The sequence below is a fragment of the Gobio gobio genome (assembly GCF_949357685.1).
Source record: "Gobio gobio genome assembly, chromosome: 13".
Classification (NCBI taxonomy): Eukaryota; Metazoa; Chordata; class Actinopteri; order Cypriniformes; family Gobionidae; genus Gobio; species Gobio gobio.
The window spans coordinates 42,483,764-42,507,445 of record NC_137106.1 but is presented as its reverse complement, the minus strand read 5'-3'; the positions used below and the strand labels follow the sequence as shown (position 1 = coordinate 42,507,445).

The 23,682-nt window shown below is 42.9% G+C and overlaps 1 protein-coding gene across 1 annotated transcript in view; it reads left to right on the top strand.

Annotated features, from left to right (window-relative positions):
- Positions 1-536: 536 nt before the first annotated feature.
- Positions 537-23,682, top strand: part of LOC307136406 (b(0,+)-type amino acid transporter 1) — a gene marked incomplete at its 5' end in the record, with an annotated part of 71,555 nt that continues 48,409 nt past the window's right edge. The window contains 3 exons of the mRNA XM_079833389.1: positions 537-1,247; positions 1,446-1,579; positions 1,729-1,858. Of these exons, the coding sequence (XP_079689515.1) occupies positions 537-1,247; positions 1,446-1,579; positions 1,729-1,858 (975 nt within the window). The remainder of the gene's footprint in view (positions 1,248-1,445; positions 1,580-1,728; positions 1,859-23,682) is intronic.

Sequence of the window (23,682 nt, the reverse complement as noted above, 5' to 3'; positions counted from 1 at the left end):
TTTAGCCCCTTCCATGATTTCTAAGTGGGAGAACTTGCAAAATAGCAGGGTGTTCAAATTCTTATTTTCCTCACTGTATGTCCTTATTCAGATCACTCCTGAAACATCTAACTATTTCAGTGTGATGCAATCTTTCAGAAATGATTAGACAGATCTGTTGCTTGATGATTTATTTCATAGCAGTTGAACTGTCCTATAACAAAATTATGTTTCATGTGTTGTCTTGTTGTCTAGTCTGAAGTTGTCTAAGTGTACACCTTGTTGAACTATTAGGTACAATTCCATAAACTTTGTGCCCTGCCTCAACAGATTACAGAGTTTACACAATGTTATTTATCAGACAGCACATCCACAAGAAGATAAGTCTATTTGTAAATACAGTATATTGTGAAGCCATGAGACCTTTTGCGGACAGCGCAGTTAATATTGAACTTTGAAGAAGTTGAAGATTGAACAAGATCTTGTTGAAGCATTTCTCTTCCTTCATTTCATCCTCTTCAGAATCAAAGGTCTGAGGAACAACAGCTTTCAGCACAATGAAAAATTTAGAAACTGAAAAGCTAACTCTGAGACGGGAGTTGGGGCTCACCAGTGCTGTATCCTTGGTTGCAGGCATCATGATAGGTTCAGGAATTTTTATGTCTCCACAGTTTGTACTGATGTACGTTGGGAGTTCAGGGGCAAGCTTGGTTGTCTGGGCAGTGTGTGGTATAGTATGTATGTGTACTGCTTTCTCATATGCTGAGATGGGAACCATTATCAGAGAATCAGGGGGCGACTATATCTATATCCTGCGAATTTATGGACCTTGTCCTGCATTTTTTGTAGCCTTTACAACCATGTTTGTGATGAAACCATTAGGGATTATAGCTGGTTCTCTGAGCTTCGCTAAGTATGCTGTGGCACCATTTTACCCAGGCTGTACACCACCCATACTAGTGGTAAAGTGTATTGCCGCAGCATGTGTCTTGGTGGTTGCAACTATCAACATGCTAAATGTACGTTTTACTATGGCTACTCAGGTGGTCTTTATGGTAGCCAAATGTGTAGGTCTAATGATAATAGTTATTGGAGGAATATCAGCACTTGTACAGGGAAACTATGGAAGCCTCTGCAACCTAGAAAGTGCCTTTGCAGACACAAAGCTTGGCATTAGTACCATTGGAATGGCACTATATCAGTGCCTGTGGTCATATTCTGGGTGGTACAATTTAAACAATGTTACTGAGGAGGTGAAAAGACCAGAGGTGAGATTGTCATGTCTTCTCATGTCTTCTGCAATGTTATGATTATGACATTATTGATGTACCAGATGAAGTGAAGTAATAAATTCAAGCAAGATAATTATATTATTAAGGTGATAAATGTGGATATCACATAAAACTGCAAAATTTAATGCTTTATCACTATAATAATCTCATTTATGAAGTCATTTTGTCTTTCAGGTGAACCTGCCAAGGGCTCTGATGATTGCTATTCCCATGGTAACGATTCTGTACCTACTAGTCAATGTCAGTTATCTGGTTGTTATGACACCCACAGAGATGATATCATCCAGTGCAGTAGCTGTCACTTGGGGGTAAGGTTCTGAGTGCTATACAATATATCTGTTTAGGTATAATTGTGTGAAAATGCTATATTGTATTATTATACATGATTTTGATATTCTTGTTGACACAAGGATTTTTGTTGTATGATGTGTAAGCACTTATTTGTTTCTTGTGAAAGGAATAAAGTATTAGGAGGGTGGGGCTGGGTGATGTCCGTTGCTGCAGCACTCTCAGCCTTTGGTTCTCTAAATGGATCTTTTTTCAGTGGAGGAAGAGTGTGTTACGTAGCAGCGAGAGAGGGACACATGGTAAGAAAAATTGCCTTGGAAATAACTGAAAACTGTAAGGAAGTCAAATCAGTTGTTTGAGTGTAATGCAGAATTTGTAATTCACACTATTTTATATTTCAATAACCAAAAATATTAGGGTGGTTTCAGGAAACGTGGGACAAATAAGCTTTGATTATTGATAAATTGCCTTTTAAATACAAATCAAATGCATCATTCATTAACAATTGCCTTTGATCTTTGGACAGTGTTAACTATTAAAAAGAGTCTTTTTAATCTGGTTATCTTTTGCTATTGGCCCTCAACGTGTATTTTTTTTTTTTTTTACCAGATTTCTTATAAGATATTCTTATAAGAATATATATATAAGTCTTTATAAGTCTTTTTGACCTCAAATGACGTTTGCTGAAATAAAATAAAAAAACGTCCTTTTTATCTAAATGGCATGAGACTTGATGTGGTGGTTGACATGTGTTAGCTACAAACAAAAAACAAAAAACTAAAAAAATGGAATATCTGGTTGTATGTTAGCGTGAAATAAAAAGTCACACTCAGGATGTTCAGGTCTCCAGAGACCCCAGACAATAAAAAGTGATTTTGTAACAATGTAATAAAAAAATAAAAAATTAAAAAATTAATATCACTCAACTATTTATTAATGTTTTTACTCCACGTTTGTGCAGTGTTGGGGGGATTTAAGGAATTTTAACCATGACAATTTAACTTTTTGTTAAATAATTTTTCAAAAAAAAAATTCAGTTACAATGCAGAAAACGAAGAGGCGATACCACAACACATCCCTGATGGAGTAAAAACACACACACACACACACACACACAAAAAAAAAAAAATGTACACCTTTTTTTTTAATGAATTTTACATAGGTTTTTTTTTTTTTATAAAAACCTATTTAAATTTTTTTATTTATTTATTTATATACATTTAAAAAATACTTTAAATCCCCCAAACACTGCACAAATGTAGAGTGAAAACATTAATAAAGTGAGTGATGATATATTTGTATAAATAAATAAATAAATGTTACAAAATCACATTTTATTGTTCCCAAGAAGATGGAACTGTACTTGTCACGACTCACAAGACTTTGGTTGAGGATTCAAACACAGCTTTTATTGGGGCAATCCAGAATCGTAAACCGTTTAACAGGCATAGGGTCAAAAGCTTAGAGCAAACAATCCAAACATACAACAGAGTCCAAAAACACAAATAAGGATATCCAGGACAATGGGCAGAAGAACAAAACCAAGACAAGGGAAACTAGGATGCAGGCTAGGGCTGCACAATTAATCGAATTTTAATCACGATCACGATTTTGCCTTCCCACGATCAAATTCGCGTGATCGAGCGATATTTAAAATGCGTCATTCATTCACGCTTTGTATTAAAGGTTTTTTTTTTTTTTTCAAAGCCAGTCTAGCGCGCTGTAAAGCCGCTGTCTGATCACGTGCGTCCATGCACCAATCAGAGTTGTTCCCTGCACCGCGCAGCAGCTCAGTCAGTTTCCAGATGTAGACAGTCACAGACAGAAGACAGAGTAGCGTGAGGAAAATACCACAACAGATAGCAGGCTATAATCTATCTTAACAAAGAAAAAATGTCTAACGTAGCAGAGGGAGCGGCCGAGATCGTCATCCATTGTGTGGAAACATTTTAGGTTTCAGAGGGTTGCCACCCGTCCCGTAAAATACGGAATCGTCCCGTATTTACAAGCAAAATGACGCGTTCCGTATCAAACCAATACGGGACGCGATTTGTTCCGTATTTTACATAGGTCCACACGTAGTTCAATAAACACACAAGCATTTTGCAGTGTGGAGAATACTTATAGCAAATATAAACAAATCAATTTCACAATAAGTAGTACAGGAGCTCATTTGTGCGTGATTGCGTTTTAGTGGCTTTGTTGCCATAGCTGCGGAGTCTCGAGAACATGCGCTGTGCCAGAGTGTGCCTGTAAACTTGCCGGTTTTTTAAAAACATGTCGAGCTCGTGTCGCGTCCACCGTTTAAACGCAAGAGGATCTCAAGATATAGAGCTGAATATCAAAAAGGTATCAATGGGTCTGTCCAGTAACTCAGGATGAACCTCAGGCCAACTGCACACTTTGTGAGAAGCATTTCAGTGTCTCAGACTGACTGACTTAAAGCAACAGCGGTGACAGACACATCTGTGCTTCTAAAGGTAGCCTATAGTTTTTTTTAATGGATAATATCTTAATATAATATTATCAGAGCTTTGCAGACAAAATTATTATTTTTTAGACAGGTTAATTAATAGATTATAGCCTAATAAATGTAATTATTAATTTATAATTTAGCTACGCTATAATCATACATAACCAATAATCCTGTCATATAAAGTTTGACATTTAAAAAAAAAAATTGATAAAAATGGGACAAATAATTACATGATAATATAGTCATAATATAAGTATATTAATTTAAAAAAATTACATTTTTGAAATTCAAAAAAGTGATTACTGGTTCAGAATGACTGCTTAAAGGGACAGTTCACCCAAAAATGAAAATTCTGTCATCATTTACTCACCCTCAAGTTGTTCCAAACATGTATACATTTCTTTGTTATGTTGAACACATAGGAAGATTACTATGGAAGTCAATGGTGCCCCCAAAGAAGCCTGGTTACAAACATTCTTCTAAATATCTTCTTTTGTGTTCAGCAGAACAAAGAAACTCATACAGGTCTGGAACATCATGAGGGCGAGTAAATGATGACAGAATTTTCATTTTGGGTGAAATATCCCTTTAAAGTGCACCAAATAGGCTACTAAAAAGTTCTTTAGAAATAAATAAAATAATCAAATGTAAAATAATATAAAATGTGTTCTGTTGCAAGTTCACATACTTGATCTCATGTTTTCTTATGGTTTATTATTGAGCTGTAAAGTTGTCAATGTAGAAATAATCATTTCATGACGTGTTTTTTTTTTTTTGGGGGGGGGGGGGGGGGGGGGGGGGGTCGTGAATGGGTGTCCCTTATTTTGCCACACCAAAGGTGGCAACCCTAGTGACACAAAACAAGAACAGGTCATATGCAAAGAGTGCCATAAAGTTGTTTTGGCACCACAAAGCAACACAACGAACCTCTTTAACCACTTAAAAAAACACCATAAAGACTAATCATCCCACAACATCTCAGACATCCATCGAAGCGAGCCTCTTTAGCGCATCACCATACCCATCCACCTCTCAAAGACACAGTGAAATAACAAATGCAGTCGCATTTCATTTGGCTAAAGACATGTGCTCAATAAACACAGTGACAAACGAAGGCTTCAAATTCTTGGTCAACACTCTGGATAAACGATACGTGATCCCCTCGCGTAATTATTTTTCAAAGGTGGCACTACCTGCGATGTACAGAAAACGCAGAGGGGAAATAGAGCGTGATCTTGCCAATATTCTTTTCGCCATAGTTCTTCTGCCTTGAAATGTTCTTATTTGGTTACATTCTGTTATGGAATATTTGTTTCTTATTGATTGTATATTTTATTTTTAGTTTTATTCACATCCATTATGCAGGTAAAACTTAAGTTTATATTTTGCTTCCAAAAATATATTTACACATTGTAAAATGTAAAATAGTGCCCTGTTGAAGTTTTGCTACATTTTCTTTATTGTTTTAATTTATTTTAATTTATTCTTTAAGGAGATTCACTGAATTTTGGTGAATAAGAGGACCTATTTTATTTTGATGCACATATCTGTACATTAGCAGGAATGTTGCACAATATGGATGTGAAGGCAGTAAATGTAATTAGCTTGTGTGACAATAAAAAATTGTTTTGGTTAAAATCAACAAATAATCGTGATAATTAATCGTGATTTCAATATTGATCAAAATAATCGTGATTATCATTTTGGCCCTTATCGTGCAGCCCTAATGCAGGCGCTCAGAATAGCAGTGTAACACAAAACAAGACTACGCAAAGTGAGAATGAAAACACAGGACATAACTAGGCAGACTTTAACAAATGTTAATTCAATTCTGCTGATACTAATCAGGAGAGCTGAAGACACAAGTGATGGGAGTTCAGAAATCGATGTAATGAAGAGGCAATGACATTGTCGTAAAAAGAGAGAATATCACTGATCAACTGAATAATATTTGGTCTCAACATAGCTATATACGTGACAGAATAACACTAGGCTGTAGTTAGGGTCGTGCAGAAACGTGTGAATAATGTTATTATTTTTTTTAATTAATTTATAAATGTACAAAGTGTGTGTGTGCGTGTGTGCGTGTGCAAAGACAATACAAAAGGAAATGATGCAGAGAAAAAATCCAGGGTTAATTTACAGAAGGGGTAAAGGCAATACAAAGTGTAAAATGAAGCGTATTTACAATATTTACAATCTCTAGGGACACACACAGAGGGGAGAAGGGACACAAGCGGCCACCAAATAAAATAAACAATCTAAATATCTAAACAAACAAACTTGTGTAAAACCCTCTATAATAACTAAAAAGAAAAGAAAACAGTCAAAAAAAAAAAAAAACTTTTGCGTTTAAGGCGCCTGGCCTCGTTATGTAATGCCTCTGTGAGTAAAGCTAATCCTGTGTTTCTGAGTATTATATTTATATTAAAGACTTTTGATCCTTCATCTTCGTCCTTATCCATGCATTTCCTACAAGTTGTGCCCCACTCACAATCTAGTACATAGCTAGAACCAACCAGTCAGCGAAGATCTTCAGCATGAGCCAGCGGCCACGGGAGTGACAGAGCCGAACATAACCACGGAGCCTGAGCAACACGTGCCTGACCAGGTGTGTGAGCCAGCTGCACCATCTATCGCAGAGGGAGTGCTAGTGGAATACGAGGGCATGGAAGTGAGCCCCACTCACCCTCCCACCACTGAGAGTGAGCTTTTGGTTACTGCACTGGAGAACTGTATTAACTTTGGAGAGATTGATCCTCTGCACCCATTGCTCTCACCTGAACCTGTCTCCTGCCACCCAGTCATCGCTGCCTCCCATCAGTCCCTCAGTTCCACCTTAGCCTCCTCTCATTGGTGTGACTACACCTTTGGACTGCTGGGAGCCACCTCTACCTGGCTGTGGGGAGCCTGTAGCTCTGCCTCCAGCCCCTGGGTGTTCAGTTGCACCTCAACCCATCACCCTGGCTCCTGCGCATGTGCTCCTTTCCCTCGATGTCTGCAGTGACCATAAAACGTTCGGCCTCGCTATGCTCCCTCGGACCGTCGGCTTCACCTGGGTCGGACATCGCCATGCCTCCACTGCGACTTGCAGACAGTCTGCTGCTCTCCTGCCCTCCACCCTTTTCGACTCTGGCTAGCTCCACCCTCCCTCAAGCTTCGCCTCTGCTCTTGGTGACTCCAGCTCTACCTTAGCCCTCCGGATCCCTGCAGCCATCTTGGGGGGTTATCACTCTGGCTCTGTATGGGAGCGTACTGTCACAGTTATGTTCAGTTGGACTTGGTTTTCTGTTTCAGGGTTAATCATTCCATTCAGCTGTACACCTCGTTATCTCTTGTGTTTAGTTCTCCCTGTTTCAGTTTGAGTTTGTCTGTACTTCGGCTTTTGTGTTTTGCGCGACCAACCCGAAACTAATTCAAGAACCTAATTCAAGAACTGAATCCAAGAACGTTCAAGAATTGATCATCACTAATGCAGAAAAGAGAAATATGGTAACAATAAAACAATATAGTTTTGATAAAATATACATTTACCCAGTAAAATATAATAATACAAATATACTAAAAATACAGAAATATTTTCTTAATTTTTTTACCTATGTATTATATTGCTCACTTGTGTTTAGCTATCAAATGTAACAATTAAAACAAATGTAAAATACAATTTTGTAACATGCCTGATGATATAGGTGAAATATATTGTGAAAAAAATGTAGGAAGCTATTACATGAGCTTCCCTTTCGAAAGGGAATTCACATTGCGCCGAAGTGCTATGGGGAACGCCTCAGCGTGACTGATGACTGAAGCACCTGTAAAATCACAGCAATCCTATTGGCCGGCGACAGCCATGACATCATACTAGTGCGACCCAGAAGTATAAAAGGGGCGCCCAAAGAACATGTCATCCTCATTTCCGTCTTCAGGGACTGGGTTTGCTGTAGTTCACGTTGTATATCATGGCAAGTGACAAGCGTTTCAGGAAGTGTGCCGATGCTGTGTGTGTCCTGCTTGGGTGAGGAGCATCCACGCTCAGTCCTTGAGGGGTCCGTTTGTGTGCACTGTAAGCGTCCTTCTTCTCGAGGGGAGAAGGACAGATCGTGGGGTTCTCAGCTGGAGCTTGTTGAGGAGTTGGAGAGAGTGAATCTCTCATGCCCCTCGGCGGCTGACGAAGGTGCGCTGCTGGAGGATGACATGTTATCCTTTACGTCATCGGATCCAGTGGCCAGTGCTCTGTTGGCTGCACTGCATACGATGGTGGTGCTCCAGGCTTACCAGGCAGACCTGCTGAGGAACTTGGACCAGGGAAAGGGTCTTTCCCCTGATGGGGTTGCCGAGTTGCAACGCATTACAAATTTGACTCTCCGGGTCACTAAGCAAACTGCTGCCGCGATCTGTAGATCGATGGCGGCAATGGTGGCCACGGAGAGGCATCTGTGGGTGAACCTGGCAAACATTGGGGAGAAAGAGAAGTCCTTTCTACTAGATGCCGCGGTCTCGCCCTCTGCACTTTTTAGTACTTCTGTCGAGGCGGTAGTGGGAAAGTTCAGAGAGGTGAGGGCACGCTCGGTTGTATTTAAAAATACCGCGTCGGTCCAAGTCTGCACTCAGACAGGCAGGGGGTCCTGGCCTGTCTCGATTCGAGGATTGTAGGCTGGGCCAGAGAGAGAGCGTTACTGCTCTAGCACGACCTTCGGCGAGGAGCAGGTCACAGAGACGGTGTTATCCGAGGTGGAAAAAGTAGGATCTTAGAGAAGTAATAGAACACAGACGTGACCAGCGGTCTGAGTCTGGTAGAGGCAGATAACATCACCTCCCTCTCTGAGGGTTGTTTAAACTTTAAACTTGTTAAAATTTTTCCTGCCTTTCCCCCTCTTTGTTTTAAACATCAGGACCTGGGCTGGACCAGTGAAGAAATCATTGTTCTGATGATCTGGCTAAGGCCTTTTGTTTAATAAAAGTCATAGAGCATGGTAGGCCTCCTCTTAATATATTAGGGTGGTGAAGGCTTCCGCTCGTCGGATGCAAGTTAGAGCTGTTTATATCTCTTCCTAATAGTGTGCGTTATTCTGTAGAGATTTCAGTTCCCTGTAACTTTAAGTATAACAGAGATGTTGGTTTTCTAGCCTCCTCTAGCTAACCTCTAGGAGGCATAGTAAGGCCACAAATTCCCTAATAATAGGGGGAGTGTAATTGGCTCCATTCCCTCAAGTCCACAAAGTATTATGTTAAGGTGTATTGGTTGTTTAGAACACGTGGTGTGCGTTGTAGACTTCCTCTCGGTAGCATAGAAATATGTTTAGAGAAGGTAAAATTGTTGTAGGCCTCTGGCTTTTTGAGCTTTATTGTTGGGTTAACTAGACACCTTTTTCTGTGTGCACAGAATTTGGGAAGTTTTGGTGAGTGTGGTAGGTTTTCTCTCGTTCCGGGAGTCGTTCTGCTGAAGCCTCCGCTCCCTGGGAATTTCTATAAATAGCCTGAGTACTTGTTAATGTGAGTGTTCTAGGCCTCCTCTCGTTTGAGAGTTGTACTGCTGAGGCCTCTGCTCATCCTGCTGTTGATATATTTAATTAGCGCAGGCCAGGTGGTTCTTATGATGATTGTAGTAGGTTTCCTCACGGTTTGGGAGTCATTCTTCTGAAGCCTCCTCTCTGAGAATGTCACTAGTTCAGTACTTTATGTGAGTGTTGTAGACTGAGGCCTCTGCTCATCCTGCTGTTCATTCTTTGGAATTATCAAAGGTTAGGTAGTACTGATGGTGAGTGTGGTAGGTTTTCCTCTCGATCTGGGAGTCGGTTTGCTGAAACCTCCGCTCCCTTGGAATGTTTTAGTCTATTTTTTATCTCACTCTTATGAACTTGTGGTGTTTATGTGAGTGTTGTAGGCCCTCTCTCAAATGAAAGTCATTCTGCTGAGGCTTCCACTCTCTTCAGAGCCTCTGTTATCTTAGAGTGTTTGTGACATTTTCTGTTTGCTAGTGTTGTGAACTTCAGTTGTTTGTTGAAGAAGAGACCAGGAGACGTCGGGATCAAACAGAAGTAATTCTTTTAATGAGAACTCTCTGTGCTGCAGGTCGCCCGAAAACAGTCTGATTTAAACAGCATACCTGATAGGTTATATACATTCCAAAAGGGGAGGGATTTACATTGAGGTTGAACAAAGCATGTAAATTAAAATATACAGGTTTTGGGAAAACCTGCCCAGACAGAGTATCACCTACTCCTAATCAGCATAACTATTCAAACGCATAGATGCTAATCCAATCACTCAGGCAGTATTGCTCTAAACTTGTCATGGTAAATAGTCGTGAAGTGCATAAAGACAAAAGACTTAATGTCTCAACCACTTACACAGCCTGACGTAATCTCCCTCAAGTTTACTTCAAAATGTAAAACACAAATATAGATAATGTTTTCAGTTATATTCTATTACATTGGAACCTATATATATAACAATGTATAAATTTGTAATCTTACACTAGCGAGCATATAGTAGGCTTCCTCTTCGTTGAGAGTTTTGCTGCAGAAGGCTTGAGCCTATCTATACTTTGGTCTGTTAGAGTGAGAATGATTAGACGTTTGCTCTTTTTTCAGAGCATTTCTGTTTGACCTCTCGCTCTCTTTAGCTCTTGGTGAGTGTTGTAGGCTTCCTCTTGTGGTTGAGTCTTTCTGCTGAGGCCTCTGCTCTTTGGAGCTTCATACAGTATGAGCATGCTCTGGTTGAGCTAAACTGTTACTCCTCTCGTTTTGAGAGCCGTTTTGCAGAGTGGTTTGCTCCATAGAGTTTATGCTTAGCCCAAGTATATGCCCGTGGCAAGTGTAAGGCTCTGGTTAGAGCCTCTTTGGTTGTTAACAGGGGTATTGCAGGGGTATTTGGCACCAATTACAGCCTCAAAACATTTTGAGTATGATGCTACAAGCTTGGCAAACCTATTTTTGGGCAGTTTCTCCCATTCTTCTTTGCAGGACCTCTCAAGCTTCAGGTTGGACGGGGAGCGTCAGTGCACAGCCATTTTCAGATCTCTTCAGAGATGTTTAATCAGGTTCAAGTCTGGGCTCTGGCTGGGCCACTCAAAGACATTCACAGAGTTGTCCCGTAGCGACTCCTTTGTTATCTTGGCTGTGTGCTTAGGGTCGTTGTCCTGTTGGAAGATGAACCTTCAGATCCCAGTCCAGAGGTTCAGAGTGCTCTGGAGCAGGTTTTAGTCTCCCAGTTCCTGCCACTGCAAAACATCCCCACAGCATGGCCACCACCATGCTTCACTGCAGGGATAGTATTGGCCAGGTGATGAGCAGTTCCTGGTTTCCTCCAGACATGACGCTTGCAATTCAGACCAAAGAGTTCAATCTTTGTTTCATCAGATTAGAGAATTTTATTTCTCATGGTCTGAGAGTACTTCAGGCTGGCTGTCATGTGTCTTTTTCTGAGGAGTGGCTTCCATCTGGCCACTCTACCATACAGGCCTGATTGCTGGAGTGCTGCAGGGATGGTTGTTCTTCTGGAAGGTTCTCCTCTCTCCACAGAGAAACACTGGAACCCTGTCAGAGTGACCATCGGGCTCTTGGTCACCTCCCTGATGAAGGCCCTTCTCGCTAGATCGCTCAGTTTGGCCGGGAGGCCAGCTCTCACCAGTCCTGGTGGTTCCAAACTTCTTCCATTTATGGATGATGGAGGCCACTGTGCTCATTGGGACCTTCAATTTTTTTCTGTACCCCTCCCCAAATCTGTGCTTGGATACAATCCTCTCTCTGAGGTCTACAGACAATTCCTTGGACCTTATGGCTTGGTTTGTGCTCTGACATGCACAGTTATCTGTGTGACCTTATATAGACAGGTGTGTTCCTTTCCAAATCATGTCCAATCAACTGAATTTACCACAGATGGACTCCAATCAAGTTGTGGAAATATCTCAAGGACAATCAGTCGAAACAGGATGCACCTGAGCTCAATTTTGAGTGTCATGGCAAAGGCTGTGAATACTTATGTACATGTGGTTTTTGTTATTTTTAATACATTTACAACGAACAAACAAACTTATTTCACGTTGTCATTAAGGGGTATAGTTTGTATAATTTTGAGGACAATAATGAATTTAATCCATTTTGGAATATGGATTTAGTGGTTTTCAGTTTTTAGCCTCCCTGTTAACCCCTAGAAGTCTGAGCTGTTTTGGGGCCCTTTAGAAGTTTTGGCATACTCTGACATTTGTGCTTTTTTCAGTTGCTTATAATCATATTAATGGCAAAAGTGTAATTACACTGTATTCAACACAAACTGGGCTACCATAATATGTGAGCAACATATATGTACATGCTTGTATCTTTGAGAGAATAATGTTTATGCATGGTATTTGAAAAAACAAAACATTTGGGTAACACTTTACAATAAGGTTGTATTGGTTACCATTAGTTAATTCATTAGTTAACATGAATTAACCATGAACAACACCTCTGTTCAGCATTAGTTAATCTTTGTTAACGTTTATTCATAAAAATACAGCTGTTCATGGTTTGTTCATGTTAGTTCACAGTGCATTAACTAATGTTAGCAAGATTTTAATAATGTATTAGTAAATGTTGAAATTAACATTAACAAAGATAAATAAATGGTTTATAAGTGCAGTTCATTTATAGTTCATGTTAACTAATGCAGTTAACTAATGTTAACTAATAGTGTTGTAGTCAAGACCACCTAAACCGAGACCAAGTCGAGACCGAGACCAGCGTGTGCCGAGACCAAGACAAGACCAAGACTTTGTGGGGTTGAGACCAAGACAAGACCAAGACCAAGACAGGGCGAGACTGAGTCAAGACCAAGACCAGACCAGCACTCCTTAAATTAATCTAAAAGATCCATATCTACTGTCTGAGAAATTACTTATATTTAATGAATAAATACAATTACAATAGTGAGAGACTATAGCGCTGTTACCAATCAAATCACTAACAATAAAATTCATGACACAGAAGTTGCATCTGAATTGGTACAATTACACCTGCATAAATAATGTTCAGATTCATTTAACATTAAAACATTAACATGATTTAACAATCACTTTATTCAACCAATTTGTTCAAAGCAGCTGATTCATTTAGTAACGGAACGTTGCAGAATTAGCAAAGACACCATTTAAAATGTACATTTTTAATATTAACTTCTTGTTTATTGAATGTTTGTATAAATCAATATAATTTGCAATCACATTATATTCATGAAAACAGCTCTCTTGCTTTTGTGATATTGCTTAATTATATTCTATGTTATATAAAAATCTAAATCTCAGAATTTTTGGCATTTTTGAGACAATGCTGCATTGATTTTGAACCCGGCAGCACAGTAGCAAAAGAAAATCACATTACAAAGAAGTTATTGATTGCATTTTAAGCAGTAAGTTTTACATCAAATCACATTAATGATGTTAAATCCGACAATGCACCAGCAATTTAGTGATATCCTTGCAGTTGTGGTCTTGTCTGGTCTTGAGATAAAATCCAGAGTCCTCCAAGTCCGAGACCAAGACAAGACCGAGGAGAAATGCAGTCGAGACGGAGACAAGACCAAGACCTTCAAAGACCTTTTAAAATGAAGGCCTCAAAACACACAATAGATCCACAAGACTTTTGACTAATGGGTGTTGTTGCCTAGAGTTTTTGCTTCAAACTGATGTGAGAATCATGGAGCCTACTTATTCACATAAAACAATATATTAATTTATATTTTGTAAGACACATTTTCTTTACAAAGGTAGTATGCGAGGAGACGTGAAATATCATGAATAATGCTGGGTATCACACTTGAGAGAACAAAAGAACGCATAGTGGGTCGCATAATGACCTGCATAAGTCAAGTCAACTTTATTTATATAGCGCTTTTAACAATGCAGATTGTTTCAAAGCAGCATCACAAACAGGAAAATGTATTCAGCCGTATAGCCGTTCCGGAGAAAACGATGATGTCATCAGCTCATTTCAATTATCATACAGTGACAATGTGGGCTTTAGAACAGTAATTAGATCGGTAATTTAATTTATATGGTTAATTTAGTTTACTGATTAGATTTATTTGGATATTTAGTTTACATTTTTATTTATTTATTGTCCCCAACTGAGCAAGCCAAGCCAAAGGCAACAGTGGAAAGGAAACCAAAACCCCATTATGTGACCTAATGGAGAAAAATAAACCTTGGGAGAAACCAGGCTCAGTCTGGGTGCCAGTTCTCCTCCAATTAACAAACAGTGTATGATTATTATTCTGGCAACTTTACAGGTCAGAGGTCATAATAGATCGGAATAATCGAAAGATCGGAGGCAACACGCCGGAGACGGGTTTATTGAGGATGATGTGTCGATTCAATAATTATTAAATAGGAATAATCGAAATATCGGAGTCATCACGCCAGAGACGGTTTATTGAGGATGCCGTATTGATTAAACAATTATTAAATTACAATATTCGAAAGATCGGAGGCCACACGCCGGAGACAGGTTTATTGAGGATGCCGTGTCGATGAGGCAATTTCAGGGGGAGTCTAATCGACATGGTCTCTACAGACACTTCAGGGTCATGCGTTGGTCTTGTCTGGGCGCAGGTCCACCATCTGATCTGGATACAGCCTGGATCCGACTGACTGCAGTAAACCTTGGGATAAAACAGAGAGTCTAACATTAGCGTAGATGCCATCCTTTTTTATGATGTAATGAATCAGTCGGTCCATTCTCCTCTGACCTCTAGCATCAACAAGGCATTTTTGCCCACAGGACTGCTGCATACCGGATGTTTTTCCCTTTTCACACCATTCTTTGTAAACCCTAGAAATGGTTGTGCGTGAAAATCCCAGTAACTGAGCAGAATGTGAAATACTCAGACCGGCCCGTCTGGCACCAACAACCATGCCACTCTCAAAATTGCAAAATCACCTTTCTTTCCCATTCTGACATTCAGTTTGGAGTTCAGGAGATTGTCTTGACCAGGACCACACCCCTAAATGCATTGAAGCAACTGCCATGTGATTGGTTGATTAGATAATTGCATTAATGAGAAATTGAACAGGTGTTTCTAATAATACTTTAGGTGAGTGTGTATATATATATATATATATGTGTATATGTATGTATATAATTATTTATATTTATGTTATTTATATTACATATTTATATTAATTTATATATAGGCCTATCTCGTGTGCGCTTTTGTGTCAGTGGTGCTATTTAACGAAGGCTATTTAATTTAACAAAGTGTCACTGCTCACACTTTTGTATTACTTATTATTTATATTTATATTACATATTTTTACATATTTATATTCATTTATATATCTCGTGTGCGCTTTTGTCTCAGTGGTTCAAATATTTAACGAAGGCTATTTAATTTAAAGAGCACCTATTATGGCATTTCAAATGTTCCAAATATTGTTTTAGAAGTCCCCAACAACAGTTTTGCATGCATGCAATGACAAAAAAGACTTTAGTTTTCTTATAATATGCATTTATTTTTACCTGTTTTGACAGCGATTCTCAAATGATTCCTTTAGTGATTCACTTTTCAAAACCCCACCTTTACGTGACGCTAATCTGCGGTAATTGGTCAGATGACTCAGTCAGTTGTGATTGGTAAAGTCTGTGCAGATATTTTCGGAAACGGAACGCCCATCAAAGTCTTATAGTGACAGTAATTTGTTAATATGTGTCAGGAGTTATGAATAAGAAAACCGCGTCGGTACCGTTTGATTGTAAAATGAGCGTCAGCTGATCTCATTCATAAAAAAACTCCTCTATTCTCCTCACGAAGACTCGCGACAAATCAACATCCCTCAGGGCTTTTAGTTCAAAAGTGTGCAGATGAGGAGACATATTGATAGATTCTCATATGTCTGTGTCAAATTTCTAAACAGAGGAGTATTTTTTATTCAATAAATCCTCAAAATGCGCAGATGTCTCTTATGTGTTGTTTTCAATTCATACTGGCAGCCGGAGGGCGCTCTGTGCACATGTAGTCCATATATGGTACAGACAGACGAAGAAGATACCATGTGCCATAATAAAAGCTTCCTGAGATCGCGAAACATGCAAATAGAGACATTTGAAGACTAATAAACACACAATCGCGACGATGTATGGTTTGTCTTCAAGCCACTTAGTCTTCAAATGCTCATCCTTGGGCAGATGAAAAAAGTTTGCTTTTGAGTCGCACTTCAGAACACAGCGTCTCGTCGCCATGATGTTTTCTAGTTTTCACTGGCGTCTTGGAGCGCAATAAGTGGGCGTATCGTATTCAAATAACTTGACAAGTTGACGTCATCTAGTCAGAGAAAAAGCTTCGGTCTTCTAACGATTCTTAAAAATGACTCAGAGTCGACTCTTACTTTTGAAAGAAAATAACTATATATACGGTGCACTGTCATATTTCAAACTTTTCAGGATGTTTTTGTTCACTTAGATCTATGTTACACACTACATGAAAGGTAAATTTCAAAATTCCATGATAGGTGCTCTTTAACAAAGTGTCGCACACTGTGATTGTAAGCCTGCCAGACGGATATCTTTTTCGATAGCCTTTTAACCCTTTAACTGTCACCCCCCTTTTTGAGAATACACATGAAAATGCACTATCCAAACTTAAGGGCTGTAATTCAAGAATGCTTTGGAATATAGACCAAAGTTTGGTCTCGTTTTAAAGACGACATTCTGCAGATTATTGCTGAAGTGAAAGCAATTCAAAATATGAAAGTATGAAATAGTTATGGAAGTTTAAATTTACTGTAAATGAAAAATACTGTACTAAATATTTTTTATTTCATATAAAATATATATTTTACAAAAAAGAATTTACTCTAAAATTACTATAAAATCAAAGCCATATGTCTAACCAATTTGTGTTCCAAATTTGAAGTTGATATCACAAAAATTGAAGATTGATTTTGTTTAGGGTGCTGTACCAAAAATAGCCACCGGGTGTCATTCAAATTCCATTTATTGTTGTTTTGATGCATTTTCCTGTAAATTTCTGTCCAAATATTACTTCCATCACAAAACAGTCACCAAATATGGACCCTTGAGACTCAGACCTTTCCGACAATATGCGTTTTGTCAAGATTGGAAAAGATTTTGAATATAAAGTAGTTAAAATAATTGTTGTAATATGAAACATGACAGCGCCCACTAGGGGAGGAGCCCACTAGAATAATTTAGAGTAACGTTTCCATGGCAACCCAATGTCCGATTTCAAAACGGTTTTCACAGGATGAATTTTGAGTTTGTAAGCTTTCAAATGATACCTAATTTGTGATAATTACTTAAATATATGATATGAAAAAAAGGCGATCAAAAAAAAGAGCACCAGGCGTCCCACCTGTGGGACGGTGACAGTTAAAAGGTTAATGAAATTGGAATTTCAGAATCACATAGCCTACTTATATTTAATTGCCTACAATAGATTATATATTGATTATATTGAATGAAATTTCGCAGGCCCAGCTTATTTGTAGTCAATCTTTCCCAAACAGAGTTGGAAGAGAGTTAAAACTTACCAGTACTAAGGCAGGTCCAGCTCAGTTTGTTCTTTCTGAAGCCGTTGTTTTTTTTGGCAGCTGGGAGAAAGCGGTCACCAGCGTTCGACACAAACCCATGGCCCGGGCAGTGCGTTCTTTTTCTGCTTTCATGACTTCTATCTACCTACCCGCTATTGTCAGCTGCGCAACCACGTGTGAGAATTGTGTTAAGCACGTGCAATTAAAAACTGAGGTCCTGCTTATGCGCCTGTATTTTATGCTTTAGTAAAATGAAATTCAAATTATAGGCGACAAGACATTACACAGGTACTCGCACATATAGGCCTAATAGTCAATACAAATGGAATGTTATAATGGAACAATGCGCTCCCCAACTCGCGAAAGGTCGGATTTGCTCCATCTTTTGATGAAGTTTTGTTTAGAAAACTTCTCGGTTACGTATGTAACCCTCGTTCCCTGAAGGAGGGAACGGAGACGTACGTCGGAACTGACCGACGAATTGGGATCTGTTTTCAGAGATCTACTTCGAGTGATTCAAAACGAGCCAATGGACATTGGCATGCGGTTCACGCATTCCACGCACCGCCCCGCTGCGCGGGTATAAATACGGAAGTGGAATACCGCATCATTGCTTTTCAACTGAGGAGCCGAGATAAGTGACTCGGGCCTTCAGCTGAAGCACAGCACCTGGCGACGGGATGTACGTCTCCGTTCCCTCCTTCAGGGAACGAGGGTTACATACGTAACTGAGACGTTCCCTTTCAGTCGGTCACGTTTGACGTACGTCGGAACTGAACGACGAATTGGGATCCCTACCAACACGCCAGGGATGCTGGCCCTTCCAGCGCCCTGCCTGAGCTCGCTGGACCACTCCTATGTTGGAGTGGGAGTCACTGGGTTAGTCTCTGGGGTGGATCCAACCTGGTCCCAGGGGGGAAAGAACACGCCCAGAGACGACAGAGCGGGCTCTGTCCAGGGAAAGACACGGGACTAGCCTATTAGGGTAGCAGATACCGTGGAGAATACAGATATGGGGTAGCCGTTGCATGGGGGACTGCAACATATGGAACCCAGCCTACACACACGTTCCACAAGCATACGGGTGCAGGCCTAGCGTCAGACGGCCGTAACGTCTGACACCGAAGGGGTGATGGAGGAACTCACAGGGTTAGCCGTTTCCGGGGAACTCAACTGGAGCGAATAGATGCACGTATCCGGCCCAGAGGGCGGGAGTGGCGTTGCAAGCCGACACTAGAACGGGTACTTAGCGCTACTGGCCACTGGGGGCGAGGATGCGGGACGATACCGGCTCTGCATGGAGGCTATAGAATCTAGCGAACGTGTTAGGTGTCGCCCAGCCCGCAGCTCTACATATGTCTGTAAGCAAGGCACCTTGAGCAAGCACCCAGGAGGAAGCCCGAACGGGCAAGGCACGTCTTGGGACTGGTAAGCCAAGACGATGGCATCCACTATCCAGTGGGCCAACCTCTGCTTGGAGACAGCCTTTCCCTTCTGCTGGCCTCTGTAACAGACGAAAAGCTGCTGTGAGGTTCTGAAGCTCTGAGTCCGGTCAACGTAAGCGCGAAGAGTGCGGACGGGATGTAACAAAGCTAGGGCTGGGTCTGCCTCCTCCGAAGGCAGCGCTTGCAGGTTCACCACCTGGTCCCGAAAGGGAGTGATAGGAACCTTGGGCACGTATCCAGGCCGGGGTCTCAGGACAACTTGAGAGTTGGCCGGCCCGAATTCTAGGCACGATTCGTTGACCAAAAGTGCATGCAGGTCCCCTACCCTCTTGATTGAGGCCAATGCCGTCAGGAGAACTGTCTTCATGGACAGGATTTTTAGCTCAACAGACTGCAAAGGCTCAAATGGAGGACCCTGGAGTGCTCTAAGCACCAGGGCTAAATTCTAAGAGGGTAACGAGGTTGAACGAGGAGGATTCAATCTCCTCGCACCTCTGAGGAACCTGACGATTAAGTCGTGCTTACCTAAGGATTTACCGTCTACTGCATCGTGATACGCCGCTATTGCCGTGACGTACACTTTGAGGGTGGAGGGAGACAGCCTTCGCTCCAACCCATCCTGCAGGAAAGAAAGCACAACGTTAATCGAACACTTCTGTGGGTCTCCCCGAACAGGTTCCACTTCAGAGAGTAGAGGCGACTCGTAGAAGCGATGGTGTCTACCTCTGCTTGTGGCAGGCCACCTAGAACTCTCTGACATGGAGATTCTAGAGGTCTGGACGCGGGTGCCATAGAGTGCCCCGCCCCTGAGAAAGCAGGTCCTTCCTCAGGGGGATCGGCCAGGAAGGGGCTGTCGACTAACAAGACCTGCTCCTCGTCCTCCCTGACCTTGCACAGAGTCTGTGCGAGAAGGCTCACTGGGGGAAACGCATACTTGCGTAGGTCCCGGGGCCAGCTGTGCGTCAGTGCATCTGTGCCTAAGGTACCCCGGTCAGGGAATAGTACCACTGGCAATTAGCCTGGATGCCAGCCGAACTTAGCCCTGCCCACAACAATTGTGCTCGGGCAGTTCGGTCTGGACTTTCTCCATAGAGAAGTAATTATGCCCGAACAGAAACTGTTCGGACCAATGAAATCATTAGGGCGGGCTTTAGACGATGATGGAAAGATGAGTGTAAACGATCTTTGCCAATGTTGTAAAAAAAGAATTTAAGGATACACAGATTAGGCCTACTTACCAACACGATCATCATTTCTGAGAGAAATAGTGAAGGTGAATGCATATACTAACAAGTTCTCCGTTTAGGATTAGAACAAAATCAACCCAAGCGGCTTTGATGACGTGGATGATTACGTTACTGTTTATCATCTAAACAGTAACATAATCATCCACGTCATCAAAGCCGTCATCAAAGCCGTCATCATCTCCGGAAAACAAATGGCATTTGGGGGGTAACGTGTTATTTTGGCAGAGCTGCCTGCTAAAATTCGCATTCCTGGGTCTGTATATCACATAATTGGGGTCGCTTCAACCCGCGGACATGGCAACACAGTGCAGTTGAGTTCTGTTGACATTTGACATGCTCCGTTGCTCTGATTGGTTGTAGGTCTATCCAATTAAGGTTTTCCTGGCTCGGTTGAAACACGCCCCATAATCACAGCCCAACGGAGCAGTATCAGACTCAAATTCTGACTAGAATTGAGTATGACGACGTCAGGCTAACTGGCAATGGGTCGACTCCGGAGAAGCGAACAGGTCTACCTGTGCAACTCCGAAGTGGTCCAATATCAGCTGGATGCTCCGGGGGTAGAGTCGCCATTCGCCCGGAGGTGTCGACTGACGAGAGAGCTCGTCGGCTGTCTGGTTCAGCGCACCTGGGATGTGGATGGCACGAAGTGACCTCACAAACTTCTGACTCCAGAGGAGGAGATGGCGGGCGAGCCGGAGCATGCAACGGGAGCGTAGACCACCCTGTCGGTTGATGTACCAACAGCCGCAGTGCTGTCCGAACGGACCAGTATGTGTTTGTCCCAGAGCGGCTTCTTGAACCGGGCCAGGGCAAGACGTACCGCCAGTAACTCTAGGCAAATTATATGCCAACGCAGTTGGGGCCCCGTCCACAGACCCAAAACTGCGTGCCCGTTGTACGTGGCCCCCCAGCCCATGGATGAGGCATCCGTGGAGACCACAGCATGCCTGGACACCTGTTCTAAGGACACTCTGGCCCGGAGAAATGAGGGGTCCGCCCACGGTTTGAAGGTTTGGCGACAGTAAGGAGTAACTGAGACCCGGTACTTGCCACTCTGCCACGCCCATCTCGGGACTCGGTCGTGTAACCAGCGTTGAAGCGGTCTCATATGAAGCAATCGGAGCGGCGTTACCACGGCTGCAGATGCCATACGCCCCAGGAGCCTCTGAAAGAATTTCAGTGGGACCGCTGTCCTGCCCTTGAACGTATTCAAGCAGTTCAACACTGACCGGACTCGATCTGCTGTGAGGCACGGAGTCCGGTTGACCGAATCCAGCTCCATACCGAGATAAGAGATCCTCTAAGAGTTTGCTCTTCTCTCGGTTGACCCGAAGGCCCAACCGGCTGAGGTGACGGAGCACCATGTCCCTGTGTTCACACAACTTCGTGAAGCCGTGAGGCGACAGGGACAGCCTGAAGGGCTTCAGGTCGATCGCTGCAAACCAATCTCAGGGATGGATGAATTCGGGAATGCGTTTCTGCGTTAACATTCTGAACGAGAGCTTGTGCAGGGCCCGATTCAGAATGCACAGGTCCAAGACTGGCTTTAACCCACCACCTTTCTTGGGTACAATGAAGTAGGGCCTGTAGAATCCTGACTTCATATCGGCTGGAGGAACCGGCTCGACCGCGTCCTTCGCCAGCAGGACATCGATCTCTGACCGCAAGACATGGGCATCACTACTCCACACGGTGGTGAAGAGGATGTCCCTATACTTGGGAGGCCAGCGAGCAAACTGAATCGCGTAGCCGAAATCTGATGGTATGGATGAGCCAGCGAGACGGTCTGGGGAGACCTAGCCAGGCCCCCAGGGACCGAACAAGCGGGACCAACAGCACCATACACGTACCCGGGGTGGGGCAGCGAGATGGAGTATGCAGACCCGACTCGGGAGGCCCTGAGGCGGCCCAGAGTGTTGCCTGAGTACTCCAGGTGGGGCAGAGTATGGGTGAGAAGGCCCGGGGGCGTCCTCGGTGCCCACACTGCTGCCCCCTGGCGAGGGGGAGAGGGGAGGAAAGGAGTGGCAAGGCCCGGGGGCGTCGCATACTGCCAACCTGACCCTCTTAGGGCCCAGGGAGGGAGGAAACTGCTCTGAGAATGTGGGTACCGCTGGACTCCGGAGAGCCAGCAGCAGGACCGAAACCGAAAAATATTCTCCCCCCGGTCCTCCCCCGGGTTAGGGAGGGGTGCGGACACCGTCTCCTCGAGCAGTTCGCCATCTCGCTGGGCTGCCCGTTCCAGGGCTGCTTGCCCTTGTGCTTGCTAGCGGACTTGTGGGCCCTGGACGGGGCGCGTCCCCTGCGCCCGGCCACCTGCTGCCCGGGAGGAGGCTGCTGCTTGGCTTAGCAGGGACGGAGGCGGACGCAGGGGGGCACCCTCGGCGACAAGCAGACGGAGGCGCAGCTAGTCGTTGGGGCAGGATGTTTTGTTTTTTGTTTGCTTTTTGTTTTGTTTTGTTTTTGTTTTTTTGTTTTTAAACCACCTCCATCTGCTTCTGGGCCACCGAGAACTGCTGGGCAAGTTCTCGACAGCATCGCTGAAGAGGCCAGCCTGACAGACAGGGGCGCTGAGGAACCGAACTTTGTCGGGCTCACGCATATCTGTCAAGTTAGCCCCAGGTTCCTGGACCACTAATGTGGACATCGCCTGACCCAGGGAGCGTGCAGTGACTTCCGTCACCCGGAGAGCGACCGCACCGCACGCAGTTCCTGCATAACCCCTGAGTCGGGACTACCCTCGTGCATGCAGGACAGAGGGTAGTGAGAGAGGGAAAAATGTATACAGATTATGGCCCATTTGGTGTTCCATATTTTGACACCAAATAGTTCCACACTGCTAAATGTTTCCGATGCACATCCAGGCAGCCACCCAGGAAAGCATGGCTGTCAACTCTGAATCTGATTCAGCATGAGCACACACTATTATAGAGGGAAACTCAGCATCATCATCTCCAGCGCATAACAGCCCTCTTTCCGATGCAGCAATTGACATCTGTCCTCTGCCAGAGCCACAAATGAAACGCTAGGTCCCCCCTTTTTTCAAAAAAGGACCATCAATCCCATCTGGGCTACCAGCAGGCATGAGAGACAGTGGGCGTGGCCGCCAGACTCGACGGCACACGACACGCTGAACGCTCAAGCCCCTATGAAAGGGGCAGGACGAACAACGCGCCGACGTGGCCATGTTCTCATGAGAGAACATGAACCACCCACGAACAAAGTCTCAGCATGCTCATGATGCGATAGAGGAGTGGGGGCCCGAAGAGATGTACCCGGCGGGGATGCCCCACTGTAATCCTCAGATCACCAAGGCTTATTAGCCAAAGTAGCCCTTTTCTGGTGCACCAGAAAAGAAACTAGATCAGGGAATAAGCAAAGAGACTCAACCCCCGTTTGAGGTTTCATGGTCTGGACCACGCATCTAGAGAGT